Genomic DNA, 19,223 nt, shown 5'->3' with positions numbered 1-19,223 from the left:
ATAAAACATAGTTACTTTGCTTCTATTTACACATTGTGAATGATGCAGTTCCGGTTTCGTTTTTTGTCTGTGACACAGCAGGCGGGGCGCTCTAGGGGGAACTCTTTGCTCTAGTTTTACAGCAGCGACAGAGGTAAAACCATAGTGTATTCTCTAGCTGTACACGTACATCAGAGAACCACCTAATGGTTCCCTCTGCTTAGCTCTCCATTTAGCAGTAAATGGAAACCAAGCTCCTGATATACACCCTGGACAGCAGGAAGATCAGTACAAGGAAGACACTTACTGTGACCAGGACAGAGAAAAGGTGAGTGAAATAATGACAAAAAAATACCTACTACTGTATTCATATTACAAATCTATCACATATCTGCTGTACAATGAATTACAGTGCAGGGCTGCATTGTAGGCTGCTATATATGACTGATCTGGCAAGCTCTGTGTGCACTATATAAGTAAAGGAATTATTATTATTATTATTATTATATAGGGTTATATAGGTTATACAACAGTGCTATATGTCAGGTCCCATTTACCGTACTAATGCTTCAAAGCAGAAGCAAGGATATATAGCACTGACCTCTTATCAATAGGGAAGTCTGATGATGTTCCGCTATTATGCGCTATTCATTTATAAGATCAGGAAGTGCATCAGTTTTACATAGGCATCAAGGTTAATTTAAGAAAGCTATCCAGTTTAATTAACAGGCATTGACAGATTAGTTTGTAACCTCATCTCAAGACACATCTAGTAGGGCTGAACTAAGGACATCATGTAAGTTATACTCTATTTTCAGACCAGTTTTGTCAAAACTTGGTCAAAAACAATAATCTTAAAGTTGCCCAGCTGTCAGAGGTTCCCTGATACCCCACCAAATATTTTTAATTGTTATGATGATTATTATATTTATATATTTTTAAATTATGTATATTATATTATTATATTTATAGAAAGGGCCAATAAAGGGCTTACATACATGAAGATGAGAACAAATACAAGTATAAAATACAAAATCTTCAGCGATCTAGAACAAGTGGAAGGAGGGCGTTGCCTGTAAGCGCTCACAATCTATATGGGGGGTAGATAGAAGGTGAGGGAGCAGAGCACTGCAGTTATTGTGTGTTGTAGGCAATGCTAAACAGGTTTTTTAGGTTACAATTGAAAGTTTAGAAGGTGGGGGACAATGTGACACATTTTCATAGAGAGTTACAGAGTTTGGGACACAGGAGAAGTCCTGAAGACAGTTTTGAAAATAGAGTGGATGGTAAGAGAGTGAAGCAGAAGATCTTGTAATGATCATAGATGATGCTTGGGACGACATTGACTGATAAGATCTATGGAGGGGACAGGTTTTGGATGGCATTGCAAGTCATAGTTACTATTTTAAACTGAATATTCTGTTGTGCAATGGGAAACCAGTGACGAGATGAGAGGCAGAGGAGAAACATGGAGACAGATGGATAAGCCAGGCAGCAGAGCTAAAGATTGGAGTGGTGTTAGAGCGTTAGCTGGGAAACAACAGAACCGGAGAGCCAAGAGGGAGATGAAGAAGGCATTGACTAGCAATTTTGTAGACTCCAAATTGAGGAAGGATCAGATTAGAGAGATCTTCTTGAGGTGGAGGAGCCACATTGTAGTAAAGGCCTGGATTTGAGTCTTAAAGGATAAGATGAGTTAGAGATGACTCCACACAGAGTTTTTGGACCAAGAAGAGTCTGAAGCCCTGAATTGTGATTGTTAGATTTGCCAAGTGGATATCCAACACTCAGTAGTATTACACTACACAGCTTGATGTAATCTGCAAAAATAGAAACAGTGCTATTCATTCCTACCTCGATATCATTAATAAATAAATTAATTAATAGTGGGCCGAGCACAGAACCCTGGTGGACCTAATTGGGATGTACCTGTTGAATTGAATCTGAAGTTTAATTTGTTTTTCCAGATGGAGCTACGGGATTACCAGTGGGAAGTCATCGGCCCAGCATTGGAAGGCAAAAACATCATAATCTGGCTTCCAACAGGGACGGGTAAAACGCGGGCAGCTTTGTACGTTGCAATGAGGCACTTAGAGATGCAGAGCAATGCCAAAGTTGCTATGATTGTGAACAAGGTATGTGCCATCTCACTGTAATCTGTGATTTTACTATTATTACTTTACTGTAATTATTTAAAAGTTGTTTTTAAACACCTGGATTAACTTCTTTAATATTACATGTTGTATATTACATTCTATGCAATAATAGTCATACCTAGGCAGTGTGGCACTTGGTGCTCATGCTCATGATGTTAGAGTAACCACAGTCTTATAGGACATCTTTTCTTGGAGTAAATTATGCCATAGACACAACGACTGAGATGCAATGAATACAGAAGAATGTTCTTAATTCTTAGATTCAGAGTACAAGGAGTAGTTGCATTGATTTTGTATGAAAATTTCAAATGCAATATTAAGCTAATAGTTGTCTATCTCCCGCTCTAAGTTGAAGAAACTCAAGGTAACACAGGTTCAACTAGAACAGTTATTTTACTAAAGATGAGGCCACAAACTTGTTGGTTACAAGCAGTCTCACAAAAGGACAAAAAGTACGCAGAATAGAAAGTGCTCAGTGTCTCTCTTGACTGGACAGAGATTGGGAGTCTGCATTTGGTGAAGATTCTGTCACCCCCTTGGGTCTTTAAGCATAATCTCTTACTCTACTCTTTCACACCTCCCATTGCTGCATGAATTTCCAAACATTGTACCTGCCATAGGTTAAACATATACATTGTGCATTTTACCAATAGAATACTAATAGCTTTTTGGCAGTAACTAAGCTACAATATTATACAGCTCATGTATACGTTAACGCCATAACCTGCCCAACTAGGTTTAACCATAATCCACGTTGAAAGGCAAGAACAGTGTATGCTCAATTTCACTGCTTTACATACTGAGCTCCAGGCCATTCCTCGTAATCCCCAATCCCTGGAAGGTCTCATATCCCTCTATTTGTTAAAGGCTTCAATCATTCATTCACATGTAGATAGTACAGTAGTAGAATGACTTCTTATTATCATACAAATGTCTTGCTGGTTGTTTATTCTTATTTTTATCTGTGCATTGATCCAGTTCTGAATGTCTAATGTAACCCATGTTCTAGCTATGTACGGCTTCCTCTTCAATCTTACAGGTCCACTTGGTCCATCAGCACTACAGCAAGGAGTTTCAGCCTCATCTCAAGGACAAATTCAAGATTATTCCCATAAGTGGAGACTCGGAGACCAAATGTTTCTTTGCTAATTTTGTGAAGGACTCTGACATAGTCATTTGTACTGCTCAGATCCTGTACAATGCGCTCCAAAGTGACAGTGAGGAAAAGCATGTGGAGTTGACAGGTGAGGACTTTTCTCTTGACAACTTCTAGAAATGAACCATTGTTAGATTCAGCTGTGTGGCCATCTTATTGAGCCAACATTAGCTCTGGTAAATGGGGAAACATCATACTGGAGAGGATATCTTCTGACCAGTCTTAGCCACCTGCTAAGCCTCTGTATTCATTATATCCTTCATGCTGGGCTCCTCTGTGCACAGCCAGGAGTAATAGTTTTGACCATTTTCAATTAATTGACGCTTTGAATCAGTGTTAATGGTTCAGATCATTAGGAAAATGGGAGGTGTCCCACACTAATGAATCTATAATACATTCTGTATGACTAGAGCAATGTAGGCTCCTTAAATGGAACCTAATTCGGTACCATAAATAATGCAGTAATATGAAGATAATTGTCAGTACCTGTCCAGCAGCCACAACCAGTTTTGGCGCTAGCTGTCAGACTTGGTAAGTAATGGCGAACTCACCCTGTGACGTCCCTCTGGGCTAAGACCCTGCCAAAAGCAGATAAACCACCCTGACAAGGGCGAACCCACTATCTGACGGTCCCTGAGTGACCCTACAAGATGACAGGAAAACTTACTTTGTCTGGCAGCTGCTGGATGGTGGAGCGGACAGGTAACAGGAATATAGATATAGGCCAGTGTTCACACAGGTGAACAGAAACCTACACAAGACCTAGACAGAAAAGTGGGGTCACACTAAGAGATAAACAATACTGAGGGAAAAACAACAGATACAGACAGACAAGCGGAGTCAAACAAATCAGGTCAAAACCAAGATGACGGCAAAGGTACAGAATCGTATAGCAAACAGAATGGTCAGTAGGCAAAGCAGAAGTCAATACACAGAATAGCAAGAAACGCGATAGCAAGAGCCCAAGATACGCAGATTAGACTGAATGACCAGCACCCAATAAAGGGGCTGGGCAGAATATAAGACAGTTATGGACACTACCTCCAGCACTGACTGGCTCAGCCACCCATCACTCAAACCGCAGCTGCAGACAAAACCAGTTCACACCCCGCTTTCCCAAGATCAGAAATGGAGCTGTCAATCACAGGCAGCTCTGGGTGTGGTTTTCCAGCAAGAAGCCTGAAACCTGATCCCATCAGAACAATTTGTGAGTTCTGACAATAATCCTCTCTTTGCAAATATGCAATTCAGCCTGCAAGTTTACCAGAGGCCGGCCTGATTTGTCCTGTACACTTACAGATAGTAATCTCCAAAAGTAGTCAGCTTTCCAGTATGGTTTACAATATTATGTAACAAGGGAGGTGTTTTATCCACTTCATAAATAATAACCCTTGATATTGCTTTTAGGTATTGCTGGTCTGAGAGGTAAACATGGGTTAAATATTAAGTGATTTTCTTACCTGAGTATTCAGCCTGCTAAAATATTATTGTAGGTGCTGGATTTCTCTGCCAGTGATTTGGTTGACCTATTCTAGTTTGTTAAGTCTGCCTGACCCAGATTTGAGTTTTCTACCCTCTGCTCTGTTTCCTAACCATCCTTTGCCTTCTGATTCTGTACTTCTTTGCCATCTGGTTGTGGCCTAGGAGCATAACTCTCAGTTTGGTGTGACTTGTAGATGTTAGCTTTGGTTTTCCCTTCCCCCCAGTTGGGGGCTGTCAAGGAGGGGGCTGGCCATGTAGACAGGGACATTTAGGGGTCACGTTCTCCTCTTTTCAATTCCTTATATTGGGTCCATACATCAGTCCTTATCTTATTACATGTGACCATTTTATTGCCAATTATTCATATATATTTAATTGTTTTTACCACAGATTTTACTCTACTCATCATAGACGAGTGTCACCACACCCAGAAAGATGCCATATATAACAAGCTAATGGAAGTATACCTTCAGAAAAAATTCACTGGACACAGAAAGCTGCCACAAATTCTAGGACTGACGGCGTCCCCAGGAACAGGTGGAGCTAGCACATTTGAGAAAGCTGTAGACCACATTTTGATGGTGAGACTGAATATACTTGTCTATTAGAACATTAAACTCTACAATATTATTCTGTATCTCAAAAGTTAAATGTTTTCCAGATCTGTGCAAATCTTGACACATGGCGGATAATGTCACCTCAGATATCAATCAAGGACCTTGAAGCTAAAGTTAAGCAGCCTATTAAACAATATGACTTGGTCCCGGAAAGGGATAAGGTAATATTTTTATATTAGAATAATATTTCTGGAATTTTTTGGAGCAGCATAGTTACAAGACATAAACATAAAATCAAGACTATTATCAAAGTAGTTTTCTTCATTACATATAGAATGTGATGCCTGGAATCAGAGAAATATGTGAATGTGAACAAAGCCTTTGTCACGGGTACTCCTGCGACCCACTTTCTGGCTCGCAGGCGCACCCGTGCCCCTCTCCGCGACGCCTGCTCCCCCGGCATTACTCAACTCTCCACGCTCCTGCTCTCATCTGCTTCCCAGCGTGTGTGTCCCCGTCTCCTAGGGGATTGGTGCTGGCCACTTCCTGGAATTAGATAAAAGGCTTCCCTGCTGGATCTTCGTGTTATATGCCTAAGAGAAGGATTGTACCCATGCTCTATTCCCGTGTATTGATCTCCCGTTGTGACCCCGGACCTGTTCCCGTTTAAGCTGCTCCGCTGCCAGCCCTGACTTTCTGCTCTGTCTCTGACCCTGAACATTTGCCGCCTGTCTTGACCTCCAGCCTATCCCTGACCTCAAACTTGCCTTCTGACTCTGTACCTCGCCTTGGCTGCCACCGTGGACAAAGTCGCACCTGTGGAACGACCTGGTGGTACTACGCCGCAGCAAGTCCCACCCGCTTTGTGGCTGGCTCTGGTGAAAACCAGGTGCCACTTAGATTTGGGTCCCAGGTGTCGGCTTGTGTCATCGTCCACGGTGGTCCAGGGGGTTCACTACCCCAGAAGCCTGACAGCCTTTAAGAAGGTTACGATTGCAGTGTCATTATTCTTTTGTGTGTTACAGCCGAGTTATGTAAGAATTTTGCAAGTTGTGTTCTAATATTTAACCATTTATTTAACTGGTCTAGGATCCATTTGGAGATAAGTTGAAAGAGCTCATGACCACCATACACCAGTATCTTGGCGAACATGAATTCAACACGGATTTTGGCACCCAAATGTACGAACAAAAAGTAGTGGAAATGGAAAAACACGGTGAGTTTATTTTGTTTGATATATTGCTATAACATACTGTATATATACAAATGTTGAACTAAAGGAAACCGACCATTTGTTATTATGCATTGTGAACCAAATATACCTTGAGAATTCTGTAGCTACATTGAAGCAGAAACATATCTTGTTTAATCCCTGAACCAAGTGGTTTTGCTAAAAAATTTTTATAAAATTCAGGGCCTTGGGAAAGCTTGGTGCCTGCATTAACACTTTACACACAGAGCTTCCTGGACTGCCCAGACGGGACTAATCAACCTGAGCTGGATCACTAATACACAGCAGCTGGGGGATGGTGCAGCGATTGATTACTTCTGTCTGTCAGGGACAACACTCTCTGAAGCAGTGCATAATAAGGGTAAGAGGAGAAGCCCTTGAGCAGCCACAGGAGGCGATAGAGCCTCATTATCATAATTTTTTAATAGCTTTTTCAGCAAAACCTCTCAGTACAGGGATTAAACAAGATATGTTTATACATTAGTCTAGCTACAGCATTCTCAATGTATGTTTGGTTCATAATGCATAGAATTAAATGGCAGATTTTCTTTAATATATAAATGAATCCGTTTAGAGAGAACACATTTCATGTTTATTTAATTTTTAAATATTTTGCAATTGTTGCAAGAACCAGCAATTTCAGTTTTTTTTTGGCCTTAGTTTTTGGTACTTTTTATTTAGAAGTCGTACAATGGCATAAAATTAGATGTATAACAATCAACAATGGAAATGTGACAATGTCGGCTTATTTTAGGAGCTGAAACTGTGGACCGGAGGAAACGAACGTGTGCAATGCACCTCCGCAAATACAATGATGCTCTCTTCCTTCATGACACAGTAAGAATGAAGGATGCTTATGACTTTTTGGAGGAATTCTATATTTTGGAGAAATTTGTAAAAGATTCCAGAGATGAAACCGATGTCTTCCTTTACAGGTTATTCAATGGTATGAATTATCATAATATTATGAAATATTAAAAAATATGTAATTCAACGTGGGGGTTCCATTGCTTTGACATATGGGCACTGGGATATTTTGGGAAACACTGACTGGTATATTTCCAAAAAAACTGACTTTGATCAGCTAAATATGTACATTTAGAGCCTGGTCAGTTGACTTCATTCCATCATTTGTACATTGTGGCATTTGTTTTTTTTCTATACCAAATTCCACTTTGGCAAGATCAGTTATTAATGTGGCAAATGGGATATTTTTTTGATAATTTACTCAAAGATAGTGGTATAGTCACGTATTATTTTTATCCGCACATAATCTGTATGTAGTCCTGTGAGATGCAGCTTTGGGATGGATATGGGCTGAGAAAAACTTTTTGGTTTGTTCACAGATGCAGCTTCAGCCTGTCTCCCCGGCACTCTGCTTGTAATGAGTTTCTCAATTTCAGAACTTACAAGCAGGAGTAGTGTGTGTTATATTGGGTAGAAATTATACATAGAAGGGCATACAAAGAAAAATTAAGTGCAGGGAAGGGAAAGCAATCTGCAACAAGGGATATGATTGGTCAGGATATGATCCTGTAGTCAAAAATCAGACACACGTGAGATGCATAAGAGCAAGTTCTGGACTGTGGGTCAGACTATTGTTGAAATGAGACAGCTGACCATAATGATTAGGTCCAAAATGTATGTATGTATTTATTTATAATAGAGCAGAAAATGGAAAGTCTGATGTGAACAGAGGCGAAAGTCTACATTAATATAACCATTGTCCTCAACATAATTCATCCTAAATCATATCTTCATCTATCTTCTTCACGCAGGTAACAGTAATGAACTTTTAGAATTGTCTAGTAACATTGAATATGAAAACCCTAAGTTGAAGAGGCTGGAAGAGATTTTGGAGAAACATTTCCAGAGCTCCTCCAATTCCCGTGGTTTAATTTTCACCTGTACACGACAAAGTACCACCTATCTGCTTCAGTGGATCAACAGCAATGAATCTCTAAAAGGTCTAAACATCAAAGCTGCAATCTTAACTGGAGCAGGCAGCAATCAAAGCAAACATATGACACAGGTAAAAATATAACAGGAAATCAAGAAAAAAAATGTTTTACTACCAATTTTAGGTTTCTCATATCACTGATCTATAAGGGTGGTAGCAAGGACCACATTTTCTTTAATTAACAGATGGACCTAAGCTCAAGAACACTAGTGTTGAGGAATTCATCGTCCTCTACATAGAATATACTCTAGGTCTGCCAACTGTATAACCAACTACATTTCTAAGTAATCTTCACAGTAAAATATAGGGTTCCATTTTATGTCTTCTCAGAATGGATAATCTCAGTCCATTCTCTTCCCACTAGTTAAACGATTCTCGATGGAACGTAGATTGGTTAACATCACCACTTAGATGTAATAAAAAAAACATTTTTGAGTATTCATATAGTGCTCCACAAGTTGTAGGGGATTTTAAAGTGTTATTTCCTCCTCACATTTCCAGAACGAGCAGAAAGATGTTATCCAAAAGTTTCGTAAAGGTTTTCTGAATTTGCTAATCTCAACCAGCGTTGCTGAGGAGGGCTTCGACATCCCTGAATGTAACATTGTTGTTCGGTACGGGCTAATGACCAATGAAATATCAATGGTGCAGGTAAAGCTTTTTATTTTAGATTGTATTCCTTATCTTTAGGCTTAGCACTACTCCATTTTATTCACACTGACACTCATGGGGGTTATTCTTAGGCCAGAGGCAGAGCCAGAGCTGAGGATAGCTGCTACTCATTTTTGGCCAAATCTGGAGGGAGAGAGAGTCAAAGAGAAATGACCAATGAATCTTTGGAGGATCTGATGAACCAAGCTATAAAATATGTGCAAAATATTCCAGAAAGAGAATATCAGGAAAAGGTGGGCAATACATCAATCTAGTTATTATGCTTTATTATGCGGTTATGACATTAATGTATTGGTTCCTGGTCCAGATTAAACATCTGCAGAGGGAATCTCTGACAGAACGTATGATGAAGCAAGCCAAAGAAGAGAGCAAAAAGAAGTTCTCAGCCTCAGACGTCCAGATGGATTGTCGAAACTGCCCTGCTGCTGTCGCCTACGGGAGTGATATACGGGTTGTGGTAGGAACTCATCATGTGAATATCAACCCAGAATTTAAGTAAGTTTATATTATGGAACAATAATGCTGAGAACCAGTGGCTCATTGACATGGTGGAGTTCATCCCAGTTCTGTTACTAACACAGGCCAATTTTTCAACTTTATAAGCATCTGCAAAACAGTACTAAAGCTTAAATCCATGTAAGGGGAGGAAGTCATAAATGTCCTGCTCTATGCTTTACTGACTTGTAGGCCTGGGCCTAGAAAGATGACAGCATATGGGGCTATTGATATTTGGAAAATGTGGGTAGGGTGCATTAAAAGTGAGCACCCAAAATTTTTTGTTAGACATCATGAGTATAAAAAGTCATCATTGTGGTCTGGATTGGATGTTAAAGACAGGAAATGCTAATTAGTTATCAGTCACATATATTTTTGTAGTACTTAACCATTCTGCAGAGTTAATCTATATCACTGTCTATCAATATGTGGTCATGATGAGGCAGTAATATTGGTTAAACTCATTTGGAATTGTTTGCTCCCCAAGTGCTGAACTTTGAGCTAAGCCTATGCCAATAACAGTGTTTTATAATATACCTGTGGTGTATGGACCTTACTGAACCTAAAGACATATTTCCCCTCATATGAAAACACTAGTACAATAAATGGACTGTGCAGAGTCGTGATGATATATCTTGACAATTATGTAAATGTTGTAATTGTAGACATAGCTATCGGTCATGTCCCAGTTCACCCATAGGTAGGGCATTCCTAGAAATCAGAAGAAATCATCTAGATAAGATCAAATACTTTATTTAAGACAAGTTAAAATCCAACATAGTAAACAAGCAAAAAAACTCTTCCTTGGAAACACCTTTTAACCTCTTGACCTGTCTCTTATATAATAGGGTGTATTATGAAGAATACACAGAACCGGTTGACCTTGGAAAGAAGATGGAGGAATGGGTTCCTGGAGGTGCCATCCGATGCCACTTTTGCAAGGTGAGAAATTAATCCAAAGCTTTATAGGTAGAAAATAAAAGCTATGACTGAAGCACACAGAATGAAGCGTAGATTGAATTGTTAGATGTCTAATATTACTACATCCTAAACTTCGATGTAACCATTGAGAACACTGATCATATTACTAGAACAGTCCATAGAAGCAAGTTAGGAACTTAAATTAAACATAAGAGGGGTTGTCTTCTGTTGTACTTTTGGGGAAATTTATTTGGTCAGAACAAAGAAACAATCAAAGATTCACTGGTTCTCTTGTGGGCCTTCCTATCCAACCCTGTATAAGCCTTCTGTGTGTATTGCCATATTTTGCGAGATCACAAAACAGGGATGCTACAATAACCCATGTGTCCAGACAAAAGGTCATGTCTAGGCCCAAATCTCAGTGCTCTTACCTGTCAACTATGAACAAATTAAAATAGTTTTCACACAGTGTAAAGAAAAAAGGGACTGTTACTTGTCCAGTAATGTGATTTCCCTTCTGCAGGAGAATTGGGGCATGATGATGATCTACAGAGGAATGACAAGTCTTCCCATTTTAAACATCAAGAACTTTGTGCTAAAAACTCCTGAAGGCCGCCAAACCTGCAAAAAATGGAAAGCTGTGCCCTTTCATGTGGAGCGGTTTAATTTTAGCTCATACAATAAGGGTTACTTTTCAGATTCAGATGATGAGTGAGCCTTCTACTCGGAAGAGCATTTCTGAAATGGACAATCTGCTGCTTGGAACATACTGACACTGGAGATGATTCTAAGATGGGTTTACTATCATTCCATAATTACAATGATAAATCTTTCATGAGGTGAAAGCCATGAAGGTATGGACTTGGTAACTGTTGGTCTTTAGTGTCTTTACCTCGTAAAAGACTGCATGGATGTAATGTTTTACTTTAAAACAATGGCCATAGAGTAAGTATTAAACGTTAGCTGTGCTGTGTCTTACAATATGGTGCCATTAGAGCTAAGGAACATCTACTTGAAGATTGTTGTCTTTGATCTTTAAGAAGAACTGATGAATGTCAATGTCATCAGTCAATGGAAAAGAACCAAAAGATACCTCACAATTCATGTGCCAACATTCAATGAAATGAATTATGGTGCTCGGTCTGAAAGCCTCTTTTTCAACAAATGTAAAATATATATATATTCCAAATTAAAATATTATGTAAATTAAGATTTGTAAAATGTTTCACAGCCATGCCAACTGCATTTTTTTTTAATTTAAGCTGTTTTTTTAAGGTATAGTAATGTCTTACCATCTGCTGATTTTGGTGCTAATGGACAACCATCTAATTCATGTGTGAACCTCATCTACCAATGCATGAACAATCAGGCAGTAGCATTTGGTTTTGCTCTTAAGCTACCAACCCAGGTGTCTACTAAGGGTTTACTCTCATCATTATTACGGACACACCGCACCCTGTAGTAAGGAAGGGGTCACAAGGAATAGATGTTGGTTCACAACATTCTACTATGTTTCTTCAGTTCTACTTTTTGCAATACACTTTGAGGGGCATTTATTATTTTTGGTGCAAGGTGGCGCTAGAACCGTTCTATATTTCTCAGTGATATAAGTTTGTGGCACAAGGGATTAATGAATTGGCACACGGACTGAAAGGTTTAGAACTGCCTAGACCAGCTTTAAAGGGGTTATCCGGGTTAAAAAATTTTTTTATGGCCGGGCTGGGGAGGGCTATTTAAACACAATAAACATGTACTTACCTCCTCCGGTGCTGCCGATGTCCCGCGCCGCGGCCCGTCTTCTCCGTGCGCCGGTTTCAGTAGAAGGGCGCACAGGGAGCTTCCGGCTGGCCGGATGCTCCCATGCGCACCATCTCCCAGCGCTTACAACGCTGAGAGATAGGGACGGATGGGAGGAGCCGTCCACAACGCGGACCGGAAGCTCCCTGTGCGCGGCTCCCGTGCCCCTGTTTGTTTACAGGGGCACGGATCAAAGTGACCGCGGCGCGGGACATCGGCGGCGCCGGAGGAGGTAAGTCCATGTTTATTATGTTTAACTATCCCTCCCCAGCCCGGCCATAAAAATTTTTTTAAACCCGGATAACCCCTTTAAGCTGGGCTATTTTTGCACCAAAAGATGTGACGAAAAAATAGAAGCACCAGAAAACTGGTGGATTCACAAGTGGCACCAAAATTTTGCACCCAAAAATAGAACAAGCCGAGAGTGTTGGAAAACACCAATATTATGGTGCCGACATTTCATAAATTCAGGTACAAGAGGCGCAGAGAGGGGAAAAAAACACTTCCAGTTTTTATATCTCGTTCGGTGCCTCTGTTGTAAGGTTACATTTGGAGGATTTTCAAGATATATTTAAAACGGTGGGATAGGACGTATCCTAACGCCTTCTTGTTCCTCCCCCCATGAAAGTGTGGGAAGGATTGGCTAATGTAGATGTTCAGGGTGTTTCCCCCGTGACATCAATGCGGACCTCCCATAATGTACGCTGAGCGGAGGCCTAAGATGTCTCACAATTAGAGATGGGCGAATTTGTTGAAATTAGCAGAATTTTCAGAAAAAATTTGATTTGACTTGAATCGGATCATGACGAATCACGTTAAAAAACAGGTATTTCCTGGCTACAGAGAGCCTGTAGGGTCTTGTAAAACATTGTGCCATGCTTAAATATGCATAGGGAGCGTGGTTTGGTCTTCAAACAATGCTGTGTTTTAGTATGACAGATGAAATTAAGGGGAAAACGAAACATTGTGGCAACGTCATAGAGCCGTGAAAACTGCATTATAGAAATCACAAGGTGTTCCAGCGAGACAGCGGTCAGTTGGCAGCAGCATGAGTAGGCCGCAGAGTGGCACAATGACAAATAATGGAGGTGGCGGAAAGATGGTAGGCCACAGAGTGGCACAATGACAGAGCCTGGAGGTGGCGGCGGCAGCAGCATCAGGAGGCCACAGAGTGGCACAATGACAGTGTAGAGGTGGCGGCAACATGGTAGGCCACAGAGTGGCAGAATGACACAGTGTGGAGGTGGCAGCAACAATGGATCAGAAAGTGGCACAATGACAGAGTAGAGGTGGCGGCAACATGGTAGGCCACAGAGTGGCACAATAACAGAGCCTGGAGGTGGCGGCGGCAGCAGCATCAGGAGGCCACAGAGTGGCACAATGACAGTGTAGAGGTGGCGGCAACATGGTAGGCCACAGAGTGGCAGAATGACACAGTGTGGAGGTGGCGGCAACATGGTAGGCCACAGAGTGGCACAATGACATAGTGTGGAGGTGTGGAGATGGCAGCAGCAGCATGAGGTCAGAGAGTGGCACAATGACAAATTCTGGGTGAGTTGAAATCCGGGCCAATCCAAGTCTGATTCATCATGACAAAGGTCAGTCTCTCCACATTACAGGTGGACAAGCGGGTTCTCCTTGGGGTAACGATGGCCCCCGCCGCCCGAACACCCGCTCTGATGCCACACTACTGACCGGGCAGAACAGCTTCTCTACTGCAAACTCCACAAGTTGCGGCCACGCATCACTTTTGGCTGCCCAATAGTCAAGGGAATCCTCTACCTGGAGTGGTAAAATGCTGTCCAAGTAGGCCCTTCTCATTAGGTGGGTGAAGGAAGTTGCTCATTAAGGACTCCAGACTTAAGCTGCTGCTGATGGCGCTAATACTGCTCCCCCCCCCATCTCCCCACAGCAGCCGTGGCAGCAGTACGTGAGCAATCACTGCCAGGAATCCCGTGGTCAGACCTGACAGAGGATGGACAATGGCATACAAAGGCAGCGGCCAACTGTCTTTTCAGTATTTTTCTATAGTAGGCCAGTTGTTCCTCCCTCTCGGCAGCTGGAAAAAAGTCACCCATTTTTGACCGGTAGCAAAGGTCCAAGAGGGTGGACTTGAGAAACCTGTTGACAACCAGATTGAACACGTGCGCCATGCAGGGCACATTGGCCATCCCTTCTCGGTGCACCGCGGACACCATGTTCCTTCCATTGTCTGTCACCATGGTCCCGATTTTCTGTTGTCGCGGAGAAAGCCACAGATTGATTTCTTGTTGCATAACGCGTAGCAGTTCCTCCCCTGTGTAACTTTGTTTGTCCAGGCAAACCAGGTGTAGAACTGCGTGACACCGCTGTGCCCTGCACATGTGGTATGATGGAGCAGCACTTAGACTTGTGGAGGCTGAGGTGGTGGTGGAAAAGGCCATGTATTGGCCCTGACCATAGGTGGTGAACACCGCCACACCGCCGAGGTGGTGAATTTAACTGTCAACACTCTGCACTGAGTGACTACTAACGCGGCTGTCTTGCTGACCCTCCCGTACCACTGCTTACTTGGACCTCCGAAGTAGCGACTTGCTGCCTGCTTCGCTGCCTGATGCACAAGCTGACACTCTCTTCGCCCGACGATGATGAATCCGTTGCTACACCCGGCTCCCAATTGCGATCGGCTACATTATCGTCAATTTGCGTTTCCCTGTCACTGCTATTCTCCTCAACGGTGTCAGTATGCACAGCCTGCCTACTGCACAAAGCAGCGGATGTCTGCCCCACCTCTTTACTGCCAAGCAGCTGCTGACTGCCCTCAAACACTTCGTCCTCGCTGTATAGTGGCACTGAGCCCAGACCACCTAGTAGCTCAATGGCTGATGGAAATGAACAGGACAGAGGCTGATTGGGGACACGTGAGGGCCGCCAGGGGCGCACCTGCCATGAGGCGAGTTGAGATTCTCGCCTCAGGCGGCGCACTTCCTGCTACATTAGGGGGCGGCGTCGGGCTCCGATCCCCCCGACCCCCCCCGCACATTCCGCCGGTCATCACATCCACCCGCGCGGGGACGGCACATGTGCCTGCGCGCGGGCCGACACTTCCCCCCCAAAGCCCGCCCATCCATTCAACACGCGCGCGGCCGGCACATGTACCTGCGCGCCCACAGAAACTTCCCCCTGCGTGCCGCCCCAAAACTTCCCCATGCGCGCCCGCTGACACTTCCACCCATCGCAGCCCGCCTATTTCATCCACCGGCCTGGCACAAGTACAACTACCTGCCCCAGCCCAATGTCTGCGCTGGTCCCCCCCCACCTTCACGCTCCGATTCCGCCCCCACGCTCCGTTTTCGCACCCCCCTCGGTCCGTCACTGTCTCCGTACCACAACCCCCCCCCCCCTCTCCGACATCCCCAGCAACACCCCCCCCCCCACCACAGGACAAGGCCAAGAGACATGAAGAAAAGAGTGAAGGTAACTGTATGTATGTCTGTAGATTTGCTGTATATACTGTATATATATATATATATATATATATATATATCTGTATGTATGTATGTACATTCAGCATGCCACCATGTAAAATATACTATATGGAGGTACGCTATATGTATTATATGGTATATGGCGGCACGCTGCATGTATTATATGGTATATGGGGGCACGCTGTATGTATTATATGGTATATGACGGCACTCTGTATGTATTATATGGTATATGACGGCACTCTGTATGTATTATATGGTATATACCGGCACGTTGTATGTATTATATGGTATATGGCGGCACGCTGTATGTATTATATGGTATATGGCGGCACGCTGCATGTATTATATGGTATATGGCGGCACGCTGCATGTATTATATGGTATATGGGGGCACGCTGTATGTATTATATGGTATATGGCGGCACACTGTATGTATTATATGGTATATGGCGGCACGCTGTATGTATTATATGGTATATGGCGGCACGCTGTATGTATTATATGGTATATGGGGGCACGCTGTATGTATTATATGGTATATGGCGGCACGCTGTATGTATTATATGGTATATGGCGGCACGCTGTATGTATTATATGGTATATGGCGGCACGCTGTATGTATTATATGGTATATGGCGGCACGCTGCATGTATTATATGGTATATGGTGGCACGCTGTATGTATTATATGGTATATGGCGGCATGCTGTATATATTATATGGTATATGGGGGCACGCTGTATGTATTATATGGTATATGGCGGCACGCTGTATGTATTATATGGTATATGGCGGCACACTGTATGTATTATATGGTATATGGCGGCACACTGTATGTATTATATGGTATATGGCGGCACGCTGTATGTATTATATGGTATATGGCGGCACGCTGTATGTATTATATGGTATATGGCGGCACGCTGTATGTATTATATGGTATATGGCGGCACGCTGTATGTATTATATGGTATATGGGGGCATGCTGTATGTATTATATGGTATATGGAGACACGCTGTATGTATTATATGGTATATGGCGGCACGCTGTATGTATTATATGGTATATGGGGGCACGCTGTATGTATTATATGGCATATGGCGGCACAATGTATGTATTATATGGTATATGGTGGCACACTGTATGTATTACATGGTATATGGCGGCACAATGTATATATTATATGGTATATGGGGGCACGCTGTATATATTATATGGTATATGACGGCACACTGTATGTATTATATGGTGGCACACTGTATGTATTATATGCTATATGGCGGCAAGCTGTATGTATTATATGGTATATGGCGGCACGCTGTATGTATTATATGCTATATGGCGGCAAGCTGTATGTATTATATGGTATATGGCGGCGCGCTGTATGTGTTATATGGTATATGACGGCACTCTGTATGTATTATATGGTATATGGCGGCACGCTGTATGTTTTACATGGTATGTGGCTGCACGCTGTATGTATTATATGGTATATGGCGGCACACTGTATGTATTATATGGTATATGGCGGCACGCTGTATGTGTTATATGGTATATGACGGCACTCTGTATGTATTATATGGTATATGGCGGCACGCTGTATGTTTTACATGGTATGTGGCTGCACGCTGTATGTATTATATGGTATATGGCGGCACACTGTATGTATTATATGGTATATGGCGGCATGCTGTATTGATTTTATATTATATGGCGGCACGCTGTATGTATTATATGGTATATGGCGGCACGCTGTATGTATTATATGGTATATGGCGGCACGCTGTATGTTTTACATGGTATGTGGCTGCACGCTGTATGTATTATATGGTATATGGCGGCACACTGTATGTATTATATGGTATATGGCGGCACGCTGTATGTATTATATGGTATATGGCGGCATGCTGTATTGATTTTATATTATATGGCGGCACGCTGTATGTATTATATGGTATATGGCGGCACGCTGTATGTATTATATGGTGTATGGCGGCACGCTTTATTGATTTTATATTATATGGCGGCACGCTGTATTGTTTTTATATTATATGGCGGATTATTTTATGTATATTGTTTTTTGTAGTAGCTTGCTGTGTGAATTTTATAGTTCATGGAGGGAAGCTTTATGTATTTTGCATTGGTAAAATGTGAAAATAAAGCAATATGATTGGGTCTGGTCCTGACACTCCTTGATATTTTACATGTATAGGGGGGGGGCGTTTTTCTATAGTTCGCCTCAGGCAGCAGAAAGGCTAGGTGCACCCCTGAGGGCCGCGGACATGCTGCTGGGCCATGACAACTATTTGTTGTATCTGACGAACCCATGGACTCTTGGCGGGGGTTTTCAGATGTTATATTTAGGTATTGGGTGACCTAGTCAACCAATCAACAAGTTTAGGGTTGTTGATCAACACACTGCCGCTAGATGACAATGGCAGTTCTGGCCTCACAGAGTCACCCCTGTTGCGACGTCCCCTTACTGTGCCTGTGTCTGCTTCACCTGCCTCCTCTCTGTCTGACATAGTGGTTAATCAACTACGTGGATTTGACACATATTTTTTGCTCTCAACTTCAGCAACAAAAAAGCATTGGAATTTGCGTTATACAGATACCCCACAACGGACACCCTGTAATTGGAGCAAAAATCACTCTTTAAACTACGTGGATTTGTCACATATTTCTTGCTCTCAATTTTAGCAACAAAAAAGTATAGGAATTTGCGTTATACAGATACCCCACAACGAACACTCAATAAACTATGTGTTCTTGCTCTCAACTTTAGCAACAAAAAACAATTGTAATTTGCGTTATACAGAAGCCCCAAAACGCACACCCTGGGAGAGGAGCAGAAATCACTACAGCAGCTGTGTGGATATGAAACAGATTTCTTCCTAGTCACTTCAGTAACAAAAAAGAACTGCTATTTGGGGTAAACAGATCCCCCAAACGCATACCATGTAGAATAAGGCAAACTGCACTGAGTGAAGGTTACTTCAAGATTGCACCCGATTGATGAAGACCTGAGTGTACAAACTCAGTTTTTTTCTGGCGCACCAAGTTTAACGGGCATACGCCACTATTATGTCTGACTCCCGACATAAACGTGGTGGCTGGTGCAAATACGCACCTGTACACCCCTTTAGGTGCACGGTATTGTGTCGCTGCGTGCACAGTCCAGCCACGACAATACTGGTGCAAATGTAACATCCTGCACAGAGGAGTTATATTAAGAAAGTGTGAACTTTAAATACCTTCTGGATGTAGGAGAAGTATGGCCAACTAATCCTGCAATCTGTATATGTTCCATAATGTGTGATGTCCTTCCCTTACCACCTACTGGCCCT

The 19,223-nt window shown here is 42.4% G+C and overlaps 1 protein-coding gene across 1 annotated transcript; it reads left to right on the top strand.

Annotated features, from left to right (window-relative positions):
- The first annotated feature begins 132 nt into the window (after nt 1-132).
- On the top strand, nt 133-11,789 carry DHX58 (DExH-box helicase 58). Its single transcript, XM_072111693.1, has 13 exons — nt 133-307; nt 1,947-2,114; nt 3,175-3,379; nt 5,164-5,354; nt 5,435-5,551; nt 6,420-6,546; nt 7,316-7,507; nt 8,340-8,593; nt 9,023-9,172; nt 9,265-9,426; nt 9,501-9,688; nt 10,537-10,630; nt 11,133-11,789. The coding sequence occupies exons 2-13, from the start codon at nt 1,947-1,949 to the stop codon at nt 11,322-11,324; spliced, it is 2,040 nt and encodes a 679-aa protein (XP_071967794.1). The 5' UTR covers nt 133-307; the 3' UTR covers nt 11,325-11,789.
- The last annotated feature ends 7,434 nt before the right edge of the window (nt 11,790-19,223 follow it).

Source organism: Engystomops pustulosus, chromosome 6, assembly GCF_040894005.1.
Source record: "Engystomops pustulosus chromosome 6, aEngPut4.maternal, whole genome shotgun sequence".
NCBI classification, from domain to species: Eukaryota; Metazoa; Chordata; class Amphibia; order Anura; family Leptodactylidae; genus Engystomops; species Engystomops pustulosus.
Note: the sequence above shows the minus strand (reverse complement) of the source record. Positions and strands in the feature narration are given on the sequence as shown.

What these genes read in the sequence shown, in the direction of transcription:
- DHX58 (XM_072111693.1), top strand. Translation starts at nt 1,947, where the DNA reads ATGGAGCTACGGGATTACCAGTGGGAAGTCATCGGCCCAGCATTGGAA. An exon ending in CCTTTACAGGTTATTCAATG is followed by an intron (nt 7,508 to 8,339) that starts GTATGAATTATC and finishes TTCTTCACGCAG; the next exon opens with GTAACAGTAATGAACTTTTA. An exon ending in TCCGATGCCACTTTTGCAAG is followed by an intron (nt 10,631 to 11,132) that starts GTGAGAAATTAA and finishes TCCCTTCTGCAG; the next exon opens with GAGAATTGGGGCATGATGAT.